The 24,052-nt window shown below is 44.4% G+C and overlaps 1 protein-coding gene across 3 annotated transcripts in view; it reads right to left on the bottom strand.

The window, feature by feature from the left end:
• Positions 1–16,202, bottom strand: part of OXSR1 (oxidative stress responsive kinase 1) — a 101,488-nt gene extending 85,286 nt beyond the window's left edge. The window contains exon 1 of one of the 3 annotated variants that reach the window (XM_007081046.3): positions 16,125–16,202. In XM_007081046.3, coding sequence (XP_007081108.2) covers positions 16,125–16,194 — 70 coding nt within the window. In that variant the 5' untranslated portion in view covers positions 16,195–16,202. Of the gene's footprint in view, positions 1–8,297; positions 9,965–15,291; positions 16,042–16,124 lie in introns of those variants that run through there. The other 2 variants (XM_042956245.1, XM_042956246.1) reach the window with 2 other exon arrangements.
• Between the last annotated feature and the right edge of the window lie 7,850 nt (positions 16,203–24,052).

A 24,052-nucleotide genomic window follows, 5' to 3' on the forward strand; every position in this document is an offset into this window, starting at 1 on the left:
CACTCTGGAGAATAGTTTGGCCGTTTCTTTTAAAACTGAAAGTGGACTTGTACAACTCAGCATTCTCACGCTTGGGTATTTATCTCACAGAAATAAAAACAGGTGTTCACACAGAAACCTACATATAAATGTTCATAGCAGCTCTATTCATAATAGCCTCAAACTGGAAACTACCCAAATATCCTTCAACAGGTGAATGGTTAAACGAACTATGGTACACCCATAGAGAGAAATACTACTCAGCAACAAATATGGACAAGTTATTAATACGCACATTACGTGGATGAACCTCAAGGGCATTACGCTGAGTAAAAAAAGCCACTTTCAAAAAGTTACATATTTCATGACTCCACTTATAACAACTAAGTACAGTACACATATAACTAGGAAACTGAGTAAGCTTACTGGATTGTTAAAATATATATATATATATGCCTAGGCTTATTAATAAGATAATCTTCAAACACCATTCACACAATGTCATTCATCAAATCACTAAACCACAGCAGCTACTTAATACTGTACCACTTGGTAACTGAACAGGCTGTTTTTCTGTGCCCCAGATGAAATTTAATTATCCCCATCTCCATGCCTCTATAAAAGTCCTTCACTTTGCTTTCTACATATTAACACATACTTGTGCCTCCTTTCAAAGTCCAACTCACAGCCCAGCTAACTGGAAAAATTCTTACATTCAAACTTCAGCCCCACTGCTGTCAGGAGAGTAAGTGTTCATTTCCCGACTATGTGCCTGGGACATATAGATGCCCAATAAATGTCTCGATTGTTTACTTCCTTGCCCTTTATCTTCTTGTAGGATGTTTAAACTGTTACAACACATTACCGTGTCTCCTCAAGTATTTGGCATAGGGCAGGTTTACTATGTCTATAAGGTGCTTAAGTCTTAACCAAACACATGAGGAAGAATGATCCCCACCAACTCCCCATCTATACCCATTCCATTAAAATAGGTTTTGGATTTACCATTTTAATCGCTGATATGACCACAGACTAAACATTCTCCTGCACAAACACTCAGCCCTGAATAGAGATGAACTGTAAATACTTAAAAAAGGAAAAATGAGCAATCATTAAGTTCTTCCCCCTTTCCTCTCCTTTGTCTCATCCTCCTCCCAAATAGTGATTTTATCAAAATGTTGGCAGGAGAGACCATGGGGAAAGAAAAAGCGCTCCATGTACCACACAGTAATTATATTAAGAAAAAGCAACTTTGGGCAGAACGCTTCACGCAAAACGCAACATGCTTTCAATATCCTAGACATTCTCATGAAGAGCATGCGCTTTAGAGAATGAGATATTTACTTTAATAAGATCCTATAACAGCCTGTAAAAAAGCCAATTATCTGATCATTTAAGAGAAGGAGAAGGCAATTTAACATCTGGGGCTTTAAAACTTAAGTTTCTAAGTGGAAAAAAGCAAAGAGCAAAACACCCCACAAAAGGATATATATGTATTAAAGTTTTCTGAAAGGATCCATAGAAGCTACTAAGAGTAGCTAACAGAGACAGAGTGAAAAGGAGAAGCTTATCATCAGCAAAAGACAAAATAATACACAGTATTCTGCTCTTAAATGTCCATTTTCCCCAATTTACAAGTCATATTATTGTGTATATTACCAGAAGAAATCATTTCCATTTTTATTATCTTAAAATATTCAGATATTCCAGAAGATTTCTGGATTTCTAGGAAAGAAATTTCAGAAATTTCTTTCTAGTAAAGAAAAAAAAGCTTGGCAATTTTGCAATCACTTTCAAATTACAAGTCAACTTACACGAACATCAGAACATGGCAAAGAAAGACCATCTTAAACATGAATTGAGAGCTGCCTTTGTTTATGTGGTCGAATGCCTTTGTTTATATGGTGAAATATATAAAAAAAGTCAGGATCGGGCACCACAGTCATTTAAATTTACTTCTTATAATTATCATTTATTTCAGTGTTAAAGTTATTTCAATCTCGTTATTTATTATTCTTACATATTCCCTCAAATATCGACTTTAATAAAGACATACAATGTACAACAGATAACCCTTTCTAATACACAAAGTTTTCAATTTGAAAAATCTCTTCACAAAACCATAGTAAGATGACACTTCACACCCACTAGGATGGCTGTAATAAAAAAGACAGACTGTAAGAAGTGCCGCAAAGGGTGTGGAGAACCTGGAACCCTCCGACATCGTGGGTGGGACTATACAATGACGTACCCACTTTAGAAAAGAGTCTGGTGGGGTTCCTGGGTGGCCCAGTCAGTTAAGCATCTTGATTTTGGCTCAGGTCATGATCTGGCAGTTTGTGAGTTCGAGCCCCCCCCCCCCCCCCCCCGTCAGGCTCTGTGCTAACGGTGCAGAGCCTGCCTGGGATTCTCTCTCTCCCTCTCTCTCTGCCCCTCCCTCAAAATAAATAAATAAACTTTTAAAAAAGCAGGGAGGGGGGAGGGGTGTTGCCTGAGTGGCTTGGTCTGTTAAGCGTCCGACTTCGGCTCAGGTCATGATCTCAGGGTCCGTGAGTTCGAGCCCCACGTTGGGCTCTGTGCTGACAGCTCGGAGCCTGGAGTCTGTTTCAGATTCTGTGTCTCCCTCTCTCTCTCTGCCCCTCCCTCGCTTGTGCTGTCTCTCTCTCAAAAATGAATAAATGTAATGGGGCGCCTGGGTGGCTCAGTGGATTAAGTGTCCGACTTTGGCTCAGGTCATGATCTCACGGTCCGGGAGTTCGAGCCCCGCGTCGGGCTCTGTACTGACAGCTCAGAGCCTGGAGCCTGCTTCGGATTCTGTGTCTCCCTCTCTCTCTGCCCCTCCCCTGCTCACACTCTGTCTGTCTCTCTCTCTCTCTCTCTCAAAAATAAACAAACATCAGGGGTGCCTGGGTGGCTCAGTCCGTTGAGCGTCCGACTCCGGTTCAGGTCACGATCTTGTGGTTTTGTGACTTCGAGCCCCGCGTCGGGCTCTGTGCTGACCGCTCGGAGCCCGGAACCTGCTTCGGATTCTGTGTCTCCCTCTCTCTGCTCCTCCCCCGCTCACACTCTGTCTCTCTCTCAAAAATAAATAAACATTAACAAAATAAAGTCTGGCAGTTCCTCAAAATGTTAACCATAGTTACTATACAATCCAGCACTTCAGCTCCTACGTGGACATGCAAGACAACATGTACACATACAAACTCTCACACAGACGTTCACTGCACTAGTACTCATAAGAGCCCCAAAGTGGAAATAATCCAGATGTCCATCAGAACAGAATAGGAAAATGTGGTATATCCATACAATGGAATACTGGTCAACAATAAAAAGAAACGGGAGGACTGATACCTGCTACAACATGGATGAACCTTGAAAACTTGCTAAGTAAATATGCCAGACACAAAAGGCCATATATGGTATGATTCCACTTATGCAGACTGTCCAGAATAGGCAAATCCATAGATGCAGAGGTAGATTAGAGGATGCCAGAGACTAGAGGCAGGGGAAAATGGGGAATGCTGCTAATGGACAGGGTGTTTCTGAAGCTATGAAAATGTTCTGGAATTAGACAGTGGTGATGGCTGCACAATTTTGTGAATGTACTGAATTGTTCACTTTAAATTGGCAAATTTCATAGTATATGAATTATATCTCAATAAAGCTGTTACTAAAAAAAAATCTCTTCAAGTATGACATCAAATTTCAAATAGTATAAACGTGCTACAGACATTAAAATTGAAAGACAATTTACATATAATTATATAACTCAACAAAATCTGTTACATTTAAATCCATTTGAAAGTTCCAGACCAAAGCCAGGCATATAGAACCATAGTCAATATGGACATGGATAAACCCAAATCATGATGATTAAAAAAAATTTTTTTTCAAAATTTATTTTGAGAGGGGGGAGGGGCGGGGGGGGGGGAGAGAGAGAGAGAGAGAGAGAGAGAGAGAGAGAGAGGGAGACAGAAAGAGAAAGAATGAATCCTAGGCAAGCTCTGTGCTGAGAGCAGAGGCCCAAGTGGGGCTCAATCTCAAGATCCATGAGATCATGACCTGAGCTGAAATCAGGAGTAGGGCGCTTAACCAACTGAGTCACCCAGGCACCCCACAACTCAGAATTATAATGAAGCAAAAACTCTACACAAAGCTCATGTCATACAAAATTCAAAATAAAATCTAGTATTTAAGAACACATTTCCGGGGCGCCTGGGTGGCTTGGTCGGTTAAGCGTCCGACTTCGGCTCAGGTCATGATCTCACAGTCCGTGAGTTCGAGCCCCGCGTCGGGCTCTGTGCTGACAGCTCAGAGCCCGGAGCCTGTTTCAGATTCTGTGTCTCCCTCTCTCTCTGCCCCTCCCCTGTTCATGCTCTGTCTCTCTCTGTCTCAAAAATAAATAAACGTTAAAAAAAAAAAATTTAAAAAAAAAGAACACATTTCCCATTCAATGGCATCCAATAGTGTACCTGAATTATTTCGACAATAGTTTAAGAACACTAACTTACTGCTTGATAAAAATGATCCAATAGGCTACCATTGAAATAGCTTGCAGTTTGCAGTTCGCCCTCCGCTCCGCACAGGAGTACGGGGCGAATGAGGCATGACGGAGGGTGGGGCAAGGTGAGGGCAAAGTACAGGCTAACAGCACCAACCCCCACCGCCCTCTGCTCCAGGTGGGACATGTATATGATATTCCTTGGACACTGCAGGCTACCCCAAAAGGAGAAAGGACAAAAAACAAATGGTTAAACTGGTAAGAGTCTCCCCCAGTTTACCAGAAAAAGGCAATTCCATCATAGCCTGAAGTCCAGGAACGCCCTACTGTCTTTCGGTTAATGCTCTGCTAGAGGGAAAAACAACCTTGGCCTGACAACACAGCTAGGCCTCCACAAGTCTTTAGCACGTGAAAGTCTCTCTGGAAACTCTGTTGACTTTGTCTCTGACTCCGTAAAACGGTCGCCCCTCACACTTGGAGCGCAGCTCTTCCTGCCCATGGGTCCTATCCCCATGCTTCCATAAAAATCACCTTTTTGCACCGAAGATAGCTTCAAGAATTCTTTCTCGGCCGTCGGCTCCACCCCCCACAAACCCATCACCCCAAAACTTCATGAGGCAGAACAGCAGTGTCTGCCATTAACTTTTCTCTCCCTCCCATCCTTTTCCTTTCCAAACTCTTTCTTCGTGGGATCCCTAAAGAAAACTTAACAACTCTCTTGCCTTCAGTGAAAGGCCCCTGCCCCACTCTGGGAAGCCCCAGAGGAAGGAAGCTAACCACACAGGTCCCGTTATCCATCGGGCTAAGATGAGAGGCATTCTTAAGTCACAGAAGACACAATGCAGTCTCTACAGGGTACTTTTGGTCCTAGATAACAGATGTCTTCTAATATGTAAATGTGTTCCCTAATGCTTTATCATTTTAATTTTTGCAAATGGACTACTGAATGGTATTTTTTTTAACTCTCAAACCAGTTCCTCCACCCCTGTATAATCAAACATTGATCATTTACCTTCTATATACAAAATCTAAAACACTAGCTTTTAAAAAAAAATTTTTTTTAATGTTTCTATTTATTTTTGAGACAGAGAGAGACAGAGCATGAGCAGGGGAGCGGCAGAGAGAGAGGGAGACACAGAATCTGAAGCGTGCTCCAGGCCCTGAGCTGCCAGCACAGAGCCTGACGCAGGGCTCGAACTCAAGGACTGTTAGATTGTGACCTGAGCTGAAGTCGGACGCTTAACCGACTGAGCCACCCAGGCGCCCCTAAAACGCTAGCTTTAAACATACTAACGGCATGTCCTACATAAACCAAAACCATGCTGGGGTTAAAAATACAGACACAGGAATTTGGGGAACTTCGTTGTTATTAATCCCTAGTCATTATTAACTATAGAATTTCACTAACAATAAAACACTAAGCCTAGGTATTACCAATCACAATTGTCTATATACTAACGCACCTTTCTTTTACACAAAGAATCGCTCATTTAATAAATCTCGCTAGAAGCAAGACACTAAATTCTGGTGTGATTTAACAAATGGCCTTAAAAGACAAGTGGCACTTCCCACATCTGATGATACAAAGAGATTCGCGGGCTCCGGTTCTTCCGCGTTAACGATCGCTTTCATTGACCTTCATATTCCCCCCCACCCCCCAAAATACCAAAACGTTAATGAGCAACCAAAAAAATATTTTAAAGTTCTAACATTAAGGATTATGGCTAATACAGTAAAAACTCAATACTAACACCACTATTTCAGAATAGCCAATGATGTTCTATCTTCCTTTAGGAAAACCTTTACTTCACAGAAAATAACTATTAATAATGTAAATAAGAGGGCTCCGTTGGTTGAGCATCCGACTTCAGCTCAAGTCATGATTTCACAGTTTGCGGGTTCGAGCACCGCATTCGGCTCACTGCTGTCAGCACAGTCTTCTTCAAATCCTCTGTCCCCCTCTCTCTGGCCCCTCCCCTGCTCACGCTCTCTCAAAGATAAATAAAATATTAAAAAAATAATAATAATAACGTAAATAAGAAGATAGGGAAGACTATCTTTAAAATGTCTTTATAATCATTTTAAGTATTCACCAATTCTTTGCAGGACTTTAAAAACACAGGATTCGAGATACAAACTTTAAAAATACTCGTCTCTTTAAAGCATGTCCCCTTATGAGGAATTTTTCAAAGTACATGTCAATTCACAGACTTTCAACCATCACTTTTCTTACAGTTAATCGAGTCAAACGGAAAACATCAGTATGCATTGCACATAGCAAAAGTAAATGCTATTTTGCAAAACTTCCACTTCAGTATAAACACGCATGCAAATTGTAAAATGTATCTCTTAGGAGTGGTTTAGTGAAAAATGTCAAAGCTACTGCTCTAATGCCCTCTACTAAGCACCGGACTACTGCGGAGAATAATACAATGGAAGATGCAAAACAGTTTCCGATAAAACATCCTCATTCAGACTTTCGCGAGTTTACACTGCTGATCTGTGCACCCTTCTCTAGATCTCCAGCTCTTCCAACCTTCTGTCCTCTCCTAGTGAGCTCTTAAACTGCAGTGTTAATATGCAGTACATATCAGAACGGATTAATACACAAAAATATCAAGGAGCTTTCTCCTGAAATTCCCCACACTGCATAACTTCGTCTCTTGAGACAGAAAAGGAGACGCCCAAAGGCATGGGGTTACTAAAAATTTTTTTAGTCTCTGGCCACTTTATAAGACCCAGAAATTCAGGATAGAAAGTAAAAAATGGGTATTATTCCGGTGAGGAAAACATTAAATGAACCAAAGCAGCTGAAGATAATTTCCTCCAAATTCTGGGCATCCATCATTGTAACAGATACATATTCTAAAGATCTTAAGTGTTCTTTAGCAAGGTTTTGCATTCACTGAAGAGCTAGCCCAGACTCTTCATTGTGAAAGACGATTAAGGCACCATCACCTAAACCAAGGAAAATATGGGAAATTACAATTTTGTAAGCCCTCTTCTCTTGTCAGTGTCATGTTGAAAATTAAAGCTCCTAAAACTGGTGAAACAGCTGTCTGAATAGTCCTCATCATAAAATCATGCTATTCTCCCCATACGAAGATGAAAATAAAGACACACTGCCATATGCTTTGAGCAATTATTCACACAGCCTGACGGTTTTGAAATGAATCATCACTCTGTCCCCCGTTCACTCTGGTAATCTCGCATCTCAACGGATGGTAACTCCATCCTTCCGGATGCTCCAGCCAAAAATCCTAAAATCTTTTCACATCTAATCCAATGGCAACTCTCTGACTCCAAAACGTGTTATTATCCAGCATCTGACGACTTCTCAGCACCTCCATCGCTACCTCTCTCCACCGGATAAACTCTCCTTCCACCCTGTGCCCTTGCAAAACTACCCTCCACATACCAGCCCGAGCTACCCTCTGGCAAGACAGCCATAGTACTCCTCTGGCTCAAAACCCTGCGACGGTTTTCAACCTCACTCAAAGCAAAAGTCAGGTGCCCAGATGACTCACGAGGCGTCACCCCATCTTCCGGTCAGGACCACACAGCCCTACCACCTTACTCTTCTGATCCCTTCCCATCCGCCGTCACACCCTGTCCCTCTGCTCCAGCCCCTCCTGCCTCCTAGCCCTTAGCGCCATCAGGAAGCAGGCTTCCACTCCACTTCAGGGCCTTCGCTGCCTCTGCTCCCTCTGCTTCAAACACGCTTCCTGCAGAAGATACTCCCTCGTTCAGCTCCTTCAGGTCATTTCTCAAATGGCATCGTCTCAGTGAGGCTTTCCCTGACCTATTTAAAACTCACCTCTACCCCTAGGAATCTCCAACCCCTTTCTCAGCTTTCCTTTTATCCTTCGTCACACTGGATTATTAGCTCCATAAAAGCAGGGATTTTCTGTCTGCTTCACTGCTGTATCCCTAGCCTCCGGAACAGTACCTGGCACATAAGAGAAGTTCAAAAAACATCTGCTGAATACATTAACCAACCAGGTGGTGACACATATTTGCAAGAAAAAAAATTTACTCATTTAAGGCCGAGGAAACACTAAAATGGCCCAGTCTTCATGGACATTACCTCATTATTACCATCACGAGCGCTAACAACTACTGAATGTTTATTCTGTGTGCCAAGTACTACGTTTGCATCTCGGTTTTTCATCCGTTAGGTATTATTGATCTTACAAAGCAATGTAAGAAAAGCAATGCAGGCAAAAATAAGACTGAGGTCATGCACCAGCAAGAGGCAAAGTAGGGTCTAGAAACCAGAACTACGTGATGATTCAACACCATACTCCTAACTGGTAAGCAACTGCCTCTTTAGATTAAAGCTAACATTTATTAACTGATTACTATATGTCAGGTTAAATTATTTACTTGTAATGTCTTAATTATTTTAATTAAAAAAAAAAAACAAAGCCAATACTTCTAGTTGCCTATCCAACAATTTTCCCTTCTTTAATAAGAGAACCTCGACCTGTTTTGTTTGAAGTTATAACGTGCCCAGCTAAAAAGCTTTATTTCACAGCCTCCCTTGCAAATGGCCAAATCACACGGTTCTGGCCAATAAACTAGGAATGGAAGTCACTGAGTAAGGCTTCCAGGAAAGAAAGCTCTTTGAAAGGGAGCCAACTCAGTTGTCACGTGCCTTTGTCCTTTGGCCATAGTCCTCCAGCCTGGAACACAAGCACGAGTCTAGGACTGGAACAACTCTCTTGCAACTATGACAATGAGAGTCACGTGCCAAGCTCAGTGGAGTAAACCCCAGGAGCCTGGGTGCCTGACGGCACCTAGGCTGCACCTCCAGTTCCATAAGGGGCAGAAGGCACTTTATTAAGCCACTACGGTTTCCATTACATGCAGCCAGATGCAATACCTATTTGACACAGCCCTATGAGGTTGTTGGCCCAATGTTCGCCTTCCTGATCATGCCACCACAGCTACGTGTCCCCAACCGGGGGAGAAAATACGCTAACCATTAAGAATCACTCTACTCGTGGCGCCCGATGTCTTCCACATTTATGGAGGGGCTGGAGGTGGGACCTGGAATGTGTGCTTGAAAACCACTACTTCAGACCTCAAAATGCGTGGCTAGTGAACAATTAGTGAAAATTAAAAAGGGAAAGTAGAGAATAAAGCTAACGAGTTGCCTTCACCAAAGCGTCAAAGGTAGGTAAGTTATACCATATTAAAAACAGATCTTAAAGGACAATTTTCTAAACCTAACCCAAGGTAAACAGCAAATATTTATGGAGGCTTTTCGAGCTGTAGGACAACAAGAGGCCCATATCACGGCCTTTGCCAGACTGTTTCCCTATGCGCTATCGTACCGTATTGTTGGCAGGGCCTTATGCCGCTATACTCCCGTGTCCGCCACAAATCCTGAAATCCATCTAAACTTCAATGAAAGGCGTCTGAGTGACTCAGTGGGTTGAGGGACCGACTCTTGATTTCAGCTCAGGTCGTGATCTCAGGGTCGTGGGATAGAGTCCTCCGTCAGGCTCCATGCTGAGCATGGAACCTGTTTAAGACATTCCCTTTCTCTCTCTCTCTCTCTCTCTCTCTCTCACTCTCCCCAGTTCGTGCTCATGCTCGCTCTCTAAAATAAAAATAAACAAACTTTAAGGAGATCTGGAAGTAAGGGGGAAAAAAGATGCAGTGATAAGCATTACGACAGAGTCAAAATATTTAAGTGTCACAAGATTTCAAGTCACATAGTATTTCACATTTCATGGTAATACCAAAAATTAGGGGACGTAGGAGAGGGAGGAAAAAAGAAAGGCAGAGATAACAAAAACCATTATCTTAAGGAACACTCAATAAAAACTAAACCTTTTAACAGTCTTCTCTTTCTTTTTTGACCGAGAGAAAGCACAAGAGGGGGAGGGACAGAGAGAGAGGGGAACAGAAGATCCAAAGCAGGCTCTATACTGACAGCAACCAGTCCAATGCGGGGCTTGAACTCACAAACCGTGAGATCGTGACCTGAGCCGAAGTCAGCCGCTCAAGCGACTGAGCCACCCAGGCACTGCCAAACTAAACATTTTCTGCAATTACACTTAATCTACATAACAGCCCCAATGATAATATGTGCCATTATCTCCATTTTTCCCCAAAGTTTATTCATTTATTTTGAGAGAGAGAGAGAGACACACACACACAAACACAACACACATGAGTGGGGGAGGGACAGAGACAGCAGGAGAGAAAGAATCCCAAGAGAATAGACTCAGGGCTTGAAATCACAAACTATGAGATAATGACCTCAGCCAAAACCAAGAGTTGGACGCTTAACCGACTGAGCCACACTGACGTCCCCCACTACCTCCATTTTATAGACAAAAAGCCAACACTAAAACCAGTTATATAAATTGCCCAAGGTCGCATAGGTAATAAAAGATAAGGCAGGATTTGATTCCAGGTCAGTACAGCCCCAAGATCATACTCTTCTAGCTATTTCAACACATGTCAACTACAGTGCAACACCCGTTCAGAAATTCAAATACAATAATAATGGCTAGTAAGGAGCTCAAAAAAAAAAAAAAAAAAAAAAAAAAAAAAAGATGAAAGAGTGATAGTGAAAATAATACTAACATCTTTTACAAGTAATCATACTTAAAGAACTTCAAATCTTTCCAAAGCATGCTTAAGATGATACAGTTCTTTAAAAGGAAGTCCTCTGAATTCCCAATCTGTATGCTTTTAATATGCTCCAGGAAGGGAATTTTTCTTTTCTCTATAGGATTTTGCCAGAGAGAGAAAAAAAACAGAATGTGAGAAACAACCCCATAAATATTATAGGCCAGGAAGCATAGGTAAAAAAAATTACATTTCAAATAAATGCAGGTGCTTTGATCAGAAAGGAGGCATCATTTAACCACTGCCTTAAAATACAATTCTTTGAAAACAAAACAAAAATTGAAAACAAAAAACAACAAAAAAATTCAAAGGATCCTCCAAACTTTTTTTTTTCTGAACTCCATTTGTTTCCTGCAAATTTTAAGTGTAATCTGCAGAAATCACAAAGATTCATTTTGAAGATTATAGCTTATTACAAAATATTGTATTCCAAATATTTCAGCATTGAAGCAAGTTCAGAATAAGAATAAACTGCTTTATTGAGGCTTGCTACTTGTAGTAAGCTATAGTTCAAGGAAAAACATTACTTTCCCTCCCTGTTGGGAGGATGGGGTGAGAGAGGAGTAGAATGGAAGGATGTTAGCAACTTTCAGGAACTTACGAATGAGAGGGAGACATTTATGTATTTATGTATTTATTTATTTATTTATTTGAGAGAGAGAGCACTCACACGCGCACACACACGTGCGTGCACACACACACACACGAGGGAGGGGCAGAGGGAAAGAGAGAGAATCCCAAGCAGGCTGCACACTTGTCACAGCCTGATACGGGGCTCGACCCCATCACCCCAGGACCATGACCTGAGCCAAAATCAAGAGTCGGACACTCAACCCACTGAACCACGCAGGGGCCCCGAGAGGGAGCTATTTAAAACTTACAGAATAGGATACACAAAAGAAAATTTCTACTACATCCAAAAGGGTCACCTTCAAAATAGCTGCTATCAAATTTTTTTATTTAAAAGATATTTCCCTTAATCCTTCACTGTAAGGATATTTTCCCTAATTAATTTCACTTAATCCCTTAATATTTCCCTTAGTCAGACTATGACTACTATCTTATAGTTTATATCTTCCATTTTATATTCAAAAACCAATCAAATTCCTACATAGAAACAAGGATGCTGAATTAAGCAATAGGAGAACTGAACACCAGTATTGGCTATGCCACTAATTAGCTCTATGGCTTTAGACAGTCATTTTACCCTGTTAGGTTTCAATGTCTTCATCTGTAAAACAAGATAAATTAAATCAGGGGCACCTGGGTGGCTCAGTTGGTTAAGTGTCTGACTCTTGATTTCGGCTCGGGTCATGAACTCACGGTTCGTGAGTTCGAGTCCCACGTTGAGCTCTGTGCAGAGAGTGTGGAGTCTGCTTGGAGTTCTCTCTCTGCCCCTCCCCCACTTGCTCTCTTTTGCTTTTTCTCCAAATAAATAAATAAACATTCTTAAAAAATTAACCCAAAATGTCCTGGAGGTCTAAAAGTAAGAGCTAAACCTATAGCTAAAACGCTTAGAAGAAAACATAGGAAAAAAATCCTTGTGATGTTGGATTAGTAAAGATTTCCTACACCATCAAAAGCACACACGATCAATAAAAGAAAAAAAAACTTTATCGAAATTCAAAACTTTTTGAAAGTTTTCAAAAACTCACCCCAGAACTCAATAAGAAAACAAACCATGGGCAACCCAATTGGGCAAAACATTCGAATGGACATTTCACCAGAGACAGATGAAAAGCTAATGAATAAGTACATCGTTAGTCATGAAAGAAATGCAAAACCACCACCAAATACTACTTCTTACCCACCTGGACGGCTATAATCTAAGACACCAAATGCTGACAAAAATATAGAGAAACAGGAACTCTCACCCAGGGTTGGTGGGAATGAAAAATGATGCAGTCACTTCGAAAAGGTTTAATCGGTTTCTTACAAAAGTTAAATATAAATTTACCACATGACCCAGAAACTCCACCCAAGGAAAATGAAACATGTTCATATGAAGATTTGATAAGTGAAAGCTCGTAACAGCATTATTCCAAAAGAGCCGAAAAGCAGAAATAACCCAATGGCCATCAAGAGGTGTCCAATAAGAAGGAATCATGTAATGACACCGGCTACAACATGGATGAACTTCAGGAAACGCCATGCCAAGTAAAAGAAACCAACACAAAGGATCACAGATTATAGGGTTATATTTACATTAAATATCCAGAAAAGGCAAATCTATAGAGACAGAGAAAGTAGATCTGTGGTTGCCCGAGGCAGGGGGTGGGAAAAGGGAGTGACTGCGAAGGACATGAGGCATCTTTGTGGAATGATGGAAATGTTCTAAAATTGGATTGTGGGGATGACTGAACAACTCCGAAAATTTACTTAAAAAATTACACGATTGTACACTTAACACAGGTGCATTTTATGGTGTATAAATTCTAACCCAATCAAGTTGTTCTTAAAAATGAAAAAATATCACGGTGAGTGGAAGAAGCCAAACGCAGAAGACAGTATGTTATTATGATCTCACTTACACAAAATGTCCAGAAAAGGCAACCCTATAGAGACAGAAAGGTTTGTGGTTGCCTGGGGTTATGGGGTGGGAACAGGGATTAACTGTAAACAGGCACAAGGATCCTATTGGGTGAGGAAAATATTCTAAAACTGGATTATGCTTCCTGGCATACGGCACAAGTTACTAAAAACCACTGAATTTTGTACTTAAAAATGGGTGAATTTTATAGCATTAGATTGTTTTTTAAGGTTATTTTTAAAAATAAAATGGTAAAGTTATTTTTTTAGCGTTTATTATTTTTGAAAGAGAGAGAGAGAGAGAGTGGGAGCGAGCGAGGGGGTCAGAGGATCTGAAGTAGGTTCTGTACTGAGAGCAGAGAGCTGGATGCAGGCTGAAACTCAGGAACCGTGAGATCATGACCTGACCTGGGCTGCAGCTGGATGCTTAACCAACTGAGCTACCCAGGTGCCCCAGTAAAGTTATTTTTAAAAATAAAACGGCCAAGGGGCACCTGGGTAGCTCTGTCGGTTGAGCGTCCGTCTGACTCTTGATTTCGGCTCAGGTCACGATCAATCAAGCCTGTGTCGGGCTCTGCACTGTGCGTGGAACTTTGCTGACAATTCTCACTTTCTCTCTCTCTCTCTCTCTCTCCCTCAGCCCCTCTCCCTGCTCCCTCTCTCAAACGAAAAAAAAAGAAAAAGAAACATAAGACGGTCAAATCACGTTGGAGCTCTTAACCTTTTACCCATGGAGCGCTTTAGAAAGGAGATGAAAACTAACCCTAACCCGGAGGACTGAGATTTAAGTTGAGCCGCTGGAGGAGGAGAAGGAGTCTTAAGATGCCAGGGAAGAACAGTTTGTGAGTTTGCGCCCCACATCGGGTTCTCTGCTGCCAGCATAGAGCCGGCTTCGGCTCCTCGGTCTCCCTCCCTCTCTCTCTCTGCCCCTCCTCTCTCTCAAAAAGAAATAAAATTTAAAAAAAAAGGAAACTGATTCAGGAACCCAGAAACAATCAATCAAGACAGAGACCTAGCTCGCTGTCTTCAGAAGCAACCGGTACATGTCAAAGACCCGGGAAGGGCACGGGGCACAACGTGGCTTAAGGAAAAAAAAGGCGATTTCTTTTCAGCTAAAACTCAGCCCAGATTTGTTTTGAAACAAGGCAAAAAAAAAAAAAAAAAAAAAAAAGAAAGAAAGAAAGAAAAAAATGACAAAGTTTCTCTAAAATACAAATTGCAATAAACACACCCCCAAGGCAGCTAAGGAGTCTTCAGCCAGTCTTTGTTATAAAACTAATTTTAGGACAGGATGCTGATCTAGGCAAAGTAGACAATCTCCTTCCTCCAAGACACAGGGGTCTGCTCATGTCAGTTAGATTGAGCTTCTGTTTAGCTAAACCCACCCTCTTTTGATTTCTAAAGTCACTGGATTATTGTTGTCCAACAAACACTTCCCTCATCCCAAGTCCCCACCCTCCCCCGATCACTGTGCCTGAGAATTACAATCCATGTTTGTGCCAGTTTTGGTCTCTGCTAACTGGTATTCCTGGCCCTCGAATCTACTCCACACACAGAAGCCAGATCCGTGGAATCATGTCATGTCTCTGCTTGAATCCCTCCAATACACTTAAAATAAATTCCAAAATCCTTACCATGCCTGAGAAGGTCCACTTTCTATCCCTGCCAGTTTGCCTCCGGGTCCTGAAACACATCAAGCGCTTTCCCTCCTCAGGACCTTTGCACTTCCTCGTCCCTCAGCAGGGAAAAATCTGCCCTGGCATCTTAAGACTCCTTCTCCTCCTTCAGCGGCTCAACTTAAATGTCAACGCCTCAGAAAAAGAATTTTCCTTGAAATCACCCTAACTGGGTCTCCAGGTCACTCTCTATCAGAACATCTTGTTTATTTCCTTCCTAGCACTTGCCAAGCCTTGTAATTCTTTTTATTTGCCGAGTTATTCGATGTCTACCCCCCTGACCACAAAGTCAGTCCCAAACAGTGGGAAGTTGCGTCTACGCTGCTCGGTGCGGTACCTTCAGCTCCACCTAAGCAATGTCTGGCGCTTGGTGGGCACTCAAGGGTGCTCACCCAGCGCGGGAGTGGACTAAAACCCCTATCCCACCATCGCCAAAGTAGGTGGCTGTGCCCACAACTCGCCCATCATTTCTCGCACAGCCTCCCTAGGGCCTGTCCGTGCCTGCACTTTTCTTCCTCTCCCAGACCCATGCATCGCTCAGGTTCAAGCATCTGTCACTACCCAAATCTCTCCTGAGCCCCTCAAACCCCAGCCCAACCAACCTCCCCGCCTCGCGCGCGCTGCACAAACCCAGAGCCTCACCCACGCGCCCTACAAACCCCGAGCCCCATGAGCGCTCACGAATATCTGAGAGTCCTGCGCTCCCCGAGCTCCCGCGGGTCCCCACGTTCCCGCGTGTCACCCGCCTCCCAGCGCGGCGCCTCCCCCCTCAGCGGCGCGCCAGCTCTCACCGATCACCTCCTGCAGCTCGTAATCGTCCCTGTTGATGGACCAGGGCAGGGCGCTCGAGTCCTCGGACATGACGGCGGCGCGGCTGGCGATCCTCGCTCAAACTCGCTGACCTCTCTCGTCTCCTCGCCGCGCCTCTCCCCACCCCCAACCGCCGCCGCCGCCGCCGCCGCGCCCCCACCAACCGCCTCTGGAACAGCCACGGGTCGGACGGCGCCTGGGCGCGGGGTCACCGCTCGACAGAGCGGCGGAGGCTCGAAGCTCCGGCGGACCTCGCCTCTTGCTCCTCCGCGTCCGGCACTCCCCACCCGCCCCAGGTCCCGGTCCCGGCCTCGGCCTCGGCTGCAGCAGCGACAGGGTTTTCGCCTGGGCCCAACCCCTCTGTCCCGCCCTCCACCCTAGCCCCACGCACGGGCCAAACTTTCCCTTCTCCCTCCACCTGCCGACACGCAGCGCGCTGACGTCACCGCGCCGGGAAGGCCCCGCCTCGGCCCCGCCTCCGGCCACCATCTCAAGCGTGGCTGCGTATACACGGAGCTAGCAAGAATCCCGACAAGGTGGAAGTTGACAGTGGGAGGCAAGAAATGCTTAGGGGGGAGTTTAGGGAGGAGTTTAGGGAGGGTATCGGACAGTCAGAGGAGAGCCTAAAGTAGCACAAAGGCGGTAGCCACACTCATCATGGCGGCCAAAGGGCGACCGAGCGGAGGGGGGCGGAGCCACTCCTGGCGGTTGGGGCACGTTGCCGTCTCCGTCGTCGCATTTATTGGTTTGTTTGAGAAGGAATCAGAAAGGCAATGGGTGGAAGTGGACGTCGGTCAAAGTTAGTCCCGCCTCCAGACTCTCAACGCGCTTCTCAGCGCCGGGACTCCTTCAAGATCGCCAGCGCCTGCCTCGCTCGGTTTGCCCTTTTCTCCGGGGTGACGTCACGGCGTAACCGTCACACCCTCGAGACGTGCGAACGGCTCCGCAGGGTGTGGAGAAGGTGGAGGGTGCAGTTGGGTGAGGTAGCCTTGGGGTGTGGACTCCTGCCTGCTGGGCTGAAAGGCCTTGAGCTACGGGACGCAATGGAACTGGGAAGCTTACCGTTTGACGACGCTTGTTCCAAGGCGGAAGTGCTCGCTGCAGCCTCTGTCGCCGCCCTCTCTGTAACCTTGTTGGGCTGGGCGGGGAGTTCCTGCCCGTTCTCAACCTTGGGTCCGGAGCTCAAATGACCACCCATCTTGGGGGCCTCGAAGAGTTGGGCTTTTTTCCCCCTGCCGCGGCTTGGGCCATTAGGCAAGTGAGATTCGGCCCATGCGGTTTGGCGTCGTTTCAAGGGCCTTGACTTTTGTGTCACCTCCCCGAATTTGAGTTTTCTCTGGCTGACCACGTAGGTCCCCTGGGGAAGTTCCCGAGGGGAAAACTGATCGCGCTCCGCCAAATGAAAAAAAGAGGTGCAGCATGTTTGGGGCTGGGTGCGAAACCGTTCCCTCTTGGACGTATTTCAGACCCAATAGTAGTCGTTAAGGAGGAGACCTTCACCCAGGCCCTGCCAGGCCCTGGAAGCCTGTGCTGAGCTCTGCGGGAGGAGGGCCGCCGACCCCGAAAGTAGTCAAGTAGGGGTTGCGGAAATGGAGCTGTTAGGCTTACACCTGGTTGGTGGGACTGGAGGACGTTTCACGAAGGAGGTAGCATTCGTACCGGACCTTGTAAAGGTAACGTGATTCCCACAGGTGGGAGTTGAGAACCTAGACTATTCTGGTTACAGCCGAGGGGCCATTTCCCAAGTTTGAAGGAACCCAGGCCTTGCTGTAGAAACTGGTTTCTGCCATTACTACTGACGCCTTTACTGCCGTGTGTTGCCTTTCTTTTTGCAGGGAGAAGAGGGATGACGATTAAATACATCAGATAAGAGCTAAACCAGATGGTAAAGATTAGAGAGATCAAGGTTTGTGTCAATAGAATGATGCATAACCATAGATTCTTAACCTAGGATTGTTGACCTGTGTGGACCATGGACGGGCTTCAGAAGTTTCTAGTTTTTTGTTTTTTTCTGTTTTACTCTCTTGAAATTACATGCAGAATAGTATATACTCCTGGGAGAGATTTTGGCCACCTTTCTCATTCCCCGTTTCCCGATGGAAAGGAGCTGCTAACCTAATAGTGAAAATTCAGTATACTCATGGCCCCACATTCTTGCATTCATTAATGGGTTCTCTTCTACCTTCCCCCCCACACACGGTGTAGTTGAGCCGGAATCTGCTGTGTAGACGTGGTCATTTTGCCTGTCTCCTGGGCTTTCCCATGTGGCCTCGTAGAGGTTAAGATTCCACGCCGTTAATGAGCAAAGAGTTGGTGGCTGTTTGAGGCCAGGAGCCCAAACCTCGACCTCTTTCTCCACTTATAGAGTATCTTCCACATGAGAGTGCTGTCATAAACACTGGTAGACAGAGGTAAACAAAGTGACTTCCTGTTTTCGTGGAGGTGTAGTCCAAGAGAAATAGTAAACAGCCAAGCAAATACGTAGACAATTATGTTATAAAGGACAATGCAGAAAAGGCGAGTGCAAACATCATAGCTTAGCCTGGCCTACCTTTAACATGCTCAGCACATTTACCTTCACCTACAGTTGGGCCAAATCATCTAACATAAAGCCTGTTTTGTAACGAATTATTGACTATATCATGTAATTGATTGAATACTGTACCAAAAGTAAAAAACAGAATGGCTAGGGACGACTGGGTGGCTCAGTTAAGCATTCGGCTTCAGCTCAAGTCCTGATATCACAGTTCACAAGTTCGAGCCCCGCATGGGGCTCTGTGCTAACAGCTCAGAGCCTGGAGCCTGCTTCTGATTCTGTGTGTCCCTCTCTGCCCCTCCCCTAGCTCGTGCGCGCACTCTCTCTCTCTCTCTCTCTCTCTCTCTTTTAATGTTTAAAAATAAAACATTAAAAAAAACCCAATAGCTGTATGGGAACAGTATGGTTTAAGTATGGTTGACCCGGGTGATCACGTGGTTGACCAGGAGCTGTAGCACCTGCCACTGCCCAGCCTCATGGGAAAGGATTGTCCCGCATAGCACTAACCTGGGAAAAGCTGCAAATTCAAAATTTTGGGTACAGTTTCTACTGAATTCGTATCACTTTTGTACCATCATGAAGTCTAAAAAGTATACATTGATCCATTGTAAGTTGGGGACCATCTATATACCATGCTACAGCACCCTTAAGGAGTTTGGAGAACACCCTCTATGAGAAAACTGAGAGGAAACCAGTTATTTATTTTTAATGTTTATTTGAGAGAGAGAGAGAGACAATGTGAGCAGGGGAGGGGCAGAGCCAAAGGGGACAGATAATTCCAAGTGAGCTCTGCACCGACAGCACTGAGCCTGATGTGGGGCTTGAACCTACCAACCACGAGATCATGACCTGAGCTGACGTCAGACACTCAACCTATTGAGCCACCCAGGTGCCCCTCCTTTCTCTCTTTAGGATTAGTTAATGGTCCTGAACTTCTACCTAACTCAGTGCTGGGAAAAGCACGTTCCTAAAGTCAGAGAATGCGCTTGAGCAACATTCACAGGCAATCTTCCTCATGTACTAGAATGCTCCGAAAGCAAACTCTGGGGTAGGCTTGAAGGATATGAGCCAGGTATAGACAGCATCTACTACAGTGTGTAAACGCAAAAGTTGAGAATCACTGCCTGGACTGAGAAACCTAGAGGGAAAGTATATTCACACTTCCCTTTCGGTCTTTGTTGCCGTTAAGCAGCTCACCAGCATTGTGCTCTGCTCTTAGCACCTGCAGGGTGGAGGAAAAAAAGACTGATTTCAAGACTTAGTGATGCCTTGAAGTGGTAATTGCAGCTGTAATCAAGTTTTGTAGGCTCCTTTAATGAAAGAAAAATTTTGAAGTCTTGAAATTAATGTGTGCCCTACATAAGTAACCTAAATATAAAGAAAAGCACAATTTTATGTCTTTGTTATAAACCGATTGTCTAAGCAGTTCCATGTCCGTGGAATCTGCCCCCCCCCCCCCGCTTCATCTGTCCCTTATCACATGTCACAGGTAGAATAATGTCATCTCTTGTTATGAGAGGGGACAATACCCATACCTTATTTAGGTGTGCTTCCTCTCTTGTACCTGGAACAGTGCCCCCCCCCCACAGGCACATATTCGGGTGTCGTGTTGAATAAATAGACGGAGCATGAGAGTACAGGAGACATGCACAAGCTAGGAGTGTGTAGCCTGGTGAGAAGCTGCTATCTTGGCAAACCCAGGAAATAAATGTCCAAAGGGACAGGCACTCAGAGCCTGTAAGAAATAAGTAGGTGCAAACGTTACTGTAGGAAAAAAAAAAAAAAAAATTGGTCTGTGCAGAAAGAATTAGCATCAAGCGGGATTCTGAGCCAGAGAGTAGCTTGAGGGTCACCCTGGCTGGCACCAAGCCAACTTGATGAGCTCAAGCTGAATTAAGCAAAAGTTGGGAAATACTTGACTGAGGTAGAGCCGGTTCCTAGGTGCCTGCTCCATTTCCAACACTACTCTTGTAAGGGTTTAATATGTCTAAAAGGCTACCTCATTAGGATGTTTATTGTAGCCTCACTGTAGTAGGGGAAAACTGGAAACAATTTACATGTCCACTGATAGAGGATTGGCAGTTGCTCGTATATATTATGTGAACATCTCAGGATACGTAAATGTGTGTTGGTGTAATTAATGCTAGCTGAAGTTACAACCCCAAAAGTTGGCTGGCTGAACCCAAAAGCTTATTTCTCACGTAAAGTCCAATGCAGATGTCCCTGGTCTCTCTCCTCCAAGCAGAGAGACAGAGATTTTAGTTTCTAATGTGTTGTGGCACCGTCTTCTAGGGCCTCCTTGGACTCCTCCCCTGGACCCTCTGCATCCAGCCGGCTGGTTAGCTAAGAGAGAGAAAACCACGAAAGGTAGTGAACGCTGGAAATGGTGTCAGTTATTTCTTCCCACGTCGTGTTGGTCTGACCCAGTTGTCCGGCCCCAACCTGAGTCAAGCAAACTGGGACATGGCTTCCTATGTGCTCAGGAGGAAGAAATGGGAATGATGAGCATCTGGCCAATCTCTGCTGCGACTGCTCATTTTGGTGGCCTCCAGGCCAGAGCTACTGACTTGCTGAGGAAGAGATGTAGGAGGATTATACTCTTGTACACATTGGATTTTATAAATCCAAATGTTACCTCTTCAAATAAAAAAGAGGAGACTGGTGGAATTATGGGTCATCCATACCATGAAAGAGTGAAGTACATCTGTACATACTGGAATGGAACGATCTTCAGTGAGGGTAAACAAGCAAGTTGTAGATAAATTACTGCTATTTAAAAAAAAATTTTTTTTAATGTTTATTTTTGAGAGAGAGACAGGGAACAGGAGAGGGATAGAGAGGGACACAGAATCTGGAGCAGGCTCCAGGCTCTGAGCTGTCACCACAGTGCTCCACACAGGGCTCGAACCCACGAACCACGAGATCATGGCCTGAGCTGAAGTCGGATGCTTAACCGACTGAGCCACCCAGACGCCCCTGTAGATAAAATAGATTTCAACATTGACTTAGTTGGGGCTACTCTAACAAATTACCATAGGCGGCTTGTTTGAACAACAAACATCTTTTTCTCACAGTTCTGGAGTCTGGGAAGTCCAAGACCCAGGTGCTGGTGGATCTGATGCCTGGTGAGAGCCTGCTTCCTGGCTTGTAGGTGGCTGTCTTCATTATATGCTAGTATGGCAGAGAGCAGGAGCAGGCTCTAATCCCATTCATGAGGGCTCCACCCTTATGACCTAATTACCTTTCAAAGGTAATCCTAATAGCACATTTAGGAGTAGGATTTCAATATATGAACTTGGGGAGACACAAACGTTCAATCTATAACATACATATATGTGAATGTATAGAGTAAGTTCTGGGAGATGTTTGGAGGTGCTAAAGACACTTGTTCTATGTGTGTTGTTAGAACTATAAGAACGGAACATTCCAATAATTGCTAGCTCTAACAATATAAATTCTTGAAAGTAATTCATTAAGGTTGGTTCCACAACAGTATTTTGGGGGCCCATAAATAGAAACCCCGGCCACGTTAGTAATCAAGAAAATGCACGTAAAAACTAAAATGAGATACCATTTCACCCTCACCAGATGGGCAACATTTAAAAGCCAGAGAATACCAAGTGCTGGCCGAAATAAAGAGCCGCCGAAACTCTCAGACCTTGCTAGGTGGAATGTCACCGGACGCAACCTCTTTGGAAAGCAGGTGGGTATTCCCTAGTAAAGCAGAAGCCGGGCTTCCCCTGCAGCCCGGCAGTGCTACTCCTTGGTACATATCGTAAATAAACTCTTGAACATATGTTCCAAGTAGCATACCGAATAATACTTATGCCACCGTGCTTTGTAATAACGAAATAAAAGGAGTCACACAAATGGAACGTAAAAACATCCGTAGAATGTACGCTGTCCCTGGTCTCTCTCCTCCAAGCAGAGAGCCAGAGATTAGTTTCTAATGTGGCACGGTGGAAATGTACTTATTCCAGCTATATAAAAAACTCGGATGAACCTCCAAAATGACAGAAACAAAGTAACAATACGTACACGGTGATTGCACTCGCAAAAAGGTCAAAAGGAGGCATAATTGAATAAGCTTTTCTGTATTTGATACTTCCGAAGAGCAAGGAAGCAAACAAAAAAAAATCCAGTGCGGTGACCGGCTCGAGGGCTGGGGAGAGGGACACAACCAGGATGTGTGAACAAAAGGAAGACTTTCCAGGTTCAGGTCACAAGTGCTCCACGATTCGTACATGTTCATGTGCTCTTCCAAAGAGTAAAAGTTTGGTTTCTCCTGTCTCGGGCTGTTCTGGTGTTTAGGGTACCCCACAATCTGCCCTTCTCTTCTTTCAAACTGAGGGGTCTTCCAACACTCCCTTCAACCTGGTTTCACTCTGCCTTCCTTCACCGCTTTGCTCAGACCGGTCCTCTTTTCTCCTCTTTTCGGGAAGGCCACTTTTCTCCTCCACCTGTCCGAAGTCCTGCTGGCTCTGCCAGCTTCAGCCGATGCTCCCCCCTCCCCGCCCTCCCCTGCTTTGAATGCTTGGAGATTATTCCAGGCCCGAGGGAAGTCATGTATGCTTTCCAGGTCCCCCAAACCATTTCTGGGCACTTAGCCTGTGCTGCTATGGACCCACAGTCTTCTCTTTCTGTGAATATTCTGTATTTCAGGTTAGGTCACAGGTCACCCATTAGGAGTGAAGGCCACCCTATCACTAGAAAGGAAGTCAAGGACTTTTGCGGAGTTTTGGGTTTGGTGGTGTTTTTTTGCTTTTTTGCCCACTGTAAGCCCTGCCAGCATGATGACAATTTAGAAATTTGTGAAGAGCCACATTTCTCTCCTAATTGGGAAAACTTGCAATAAGACATTTGCCATTTAATTCTCAACCCCAGGTGGGGGGCGGGGGTGGGGTCAGAGTCTCTGAGGGCGGGTGTAGTTTATAAAAACATTTGAAAATACAGGTATCTCTCACTAAACTCAGGAACCTGATACTCCTATTTATCTTCTGATAACTTGGTATCCCTCACTCTCTGAACTCAGGAACTGAAGAGATTTCAGACAGCCTGGAATTTGACTACCTAGTTTTCTAATATAAATTCAGATAAAAAGCCCAATAACATCTTTACAGCAACAATTAGATTTAAGTGCCAGGCAGTGTGCTAAGGGATATAAATACCTCACGGAGCCTTGTGAAGTTTTTTGTTTTCTTTTTGTTTTCTGGTCTTTTTGAGCAGCAGGCCAAAGTTTATTAGAATATAAGACCAGAAAGGAAGAAAATAGGAAAGATCTCTTTGCAGAAAGGGGACATTCGAAAGTGAACGCCCCTGGCCTGTGAGGTTTTCATGCCAGTTTCACAGACGAGGAAACCAACTCAGAAAGTC

The sequence above is a fragment of the Panthera tigris genome, chromosome C2, assembly GCF_018350195.1.
Source record: "Panthera tigris isolate Pti1 chromosome C2, P.tigris_Pti1_mat1.1, whole genome shotgun sequence".
Classification (NCBI taxonomy): Eukaryota; Metazoa; Chordata; class Mammalia; order Carnivora; family Felidae; genus Panthera; species Panthera tigris.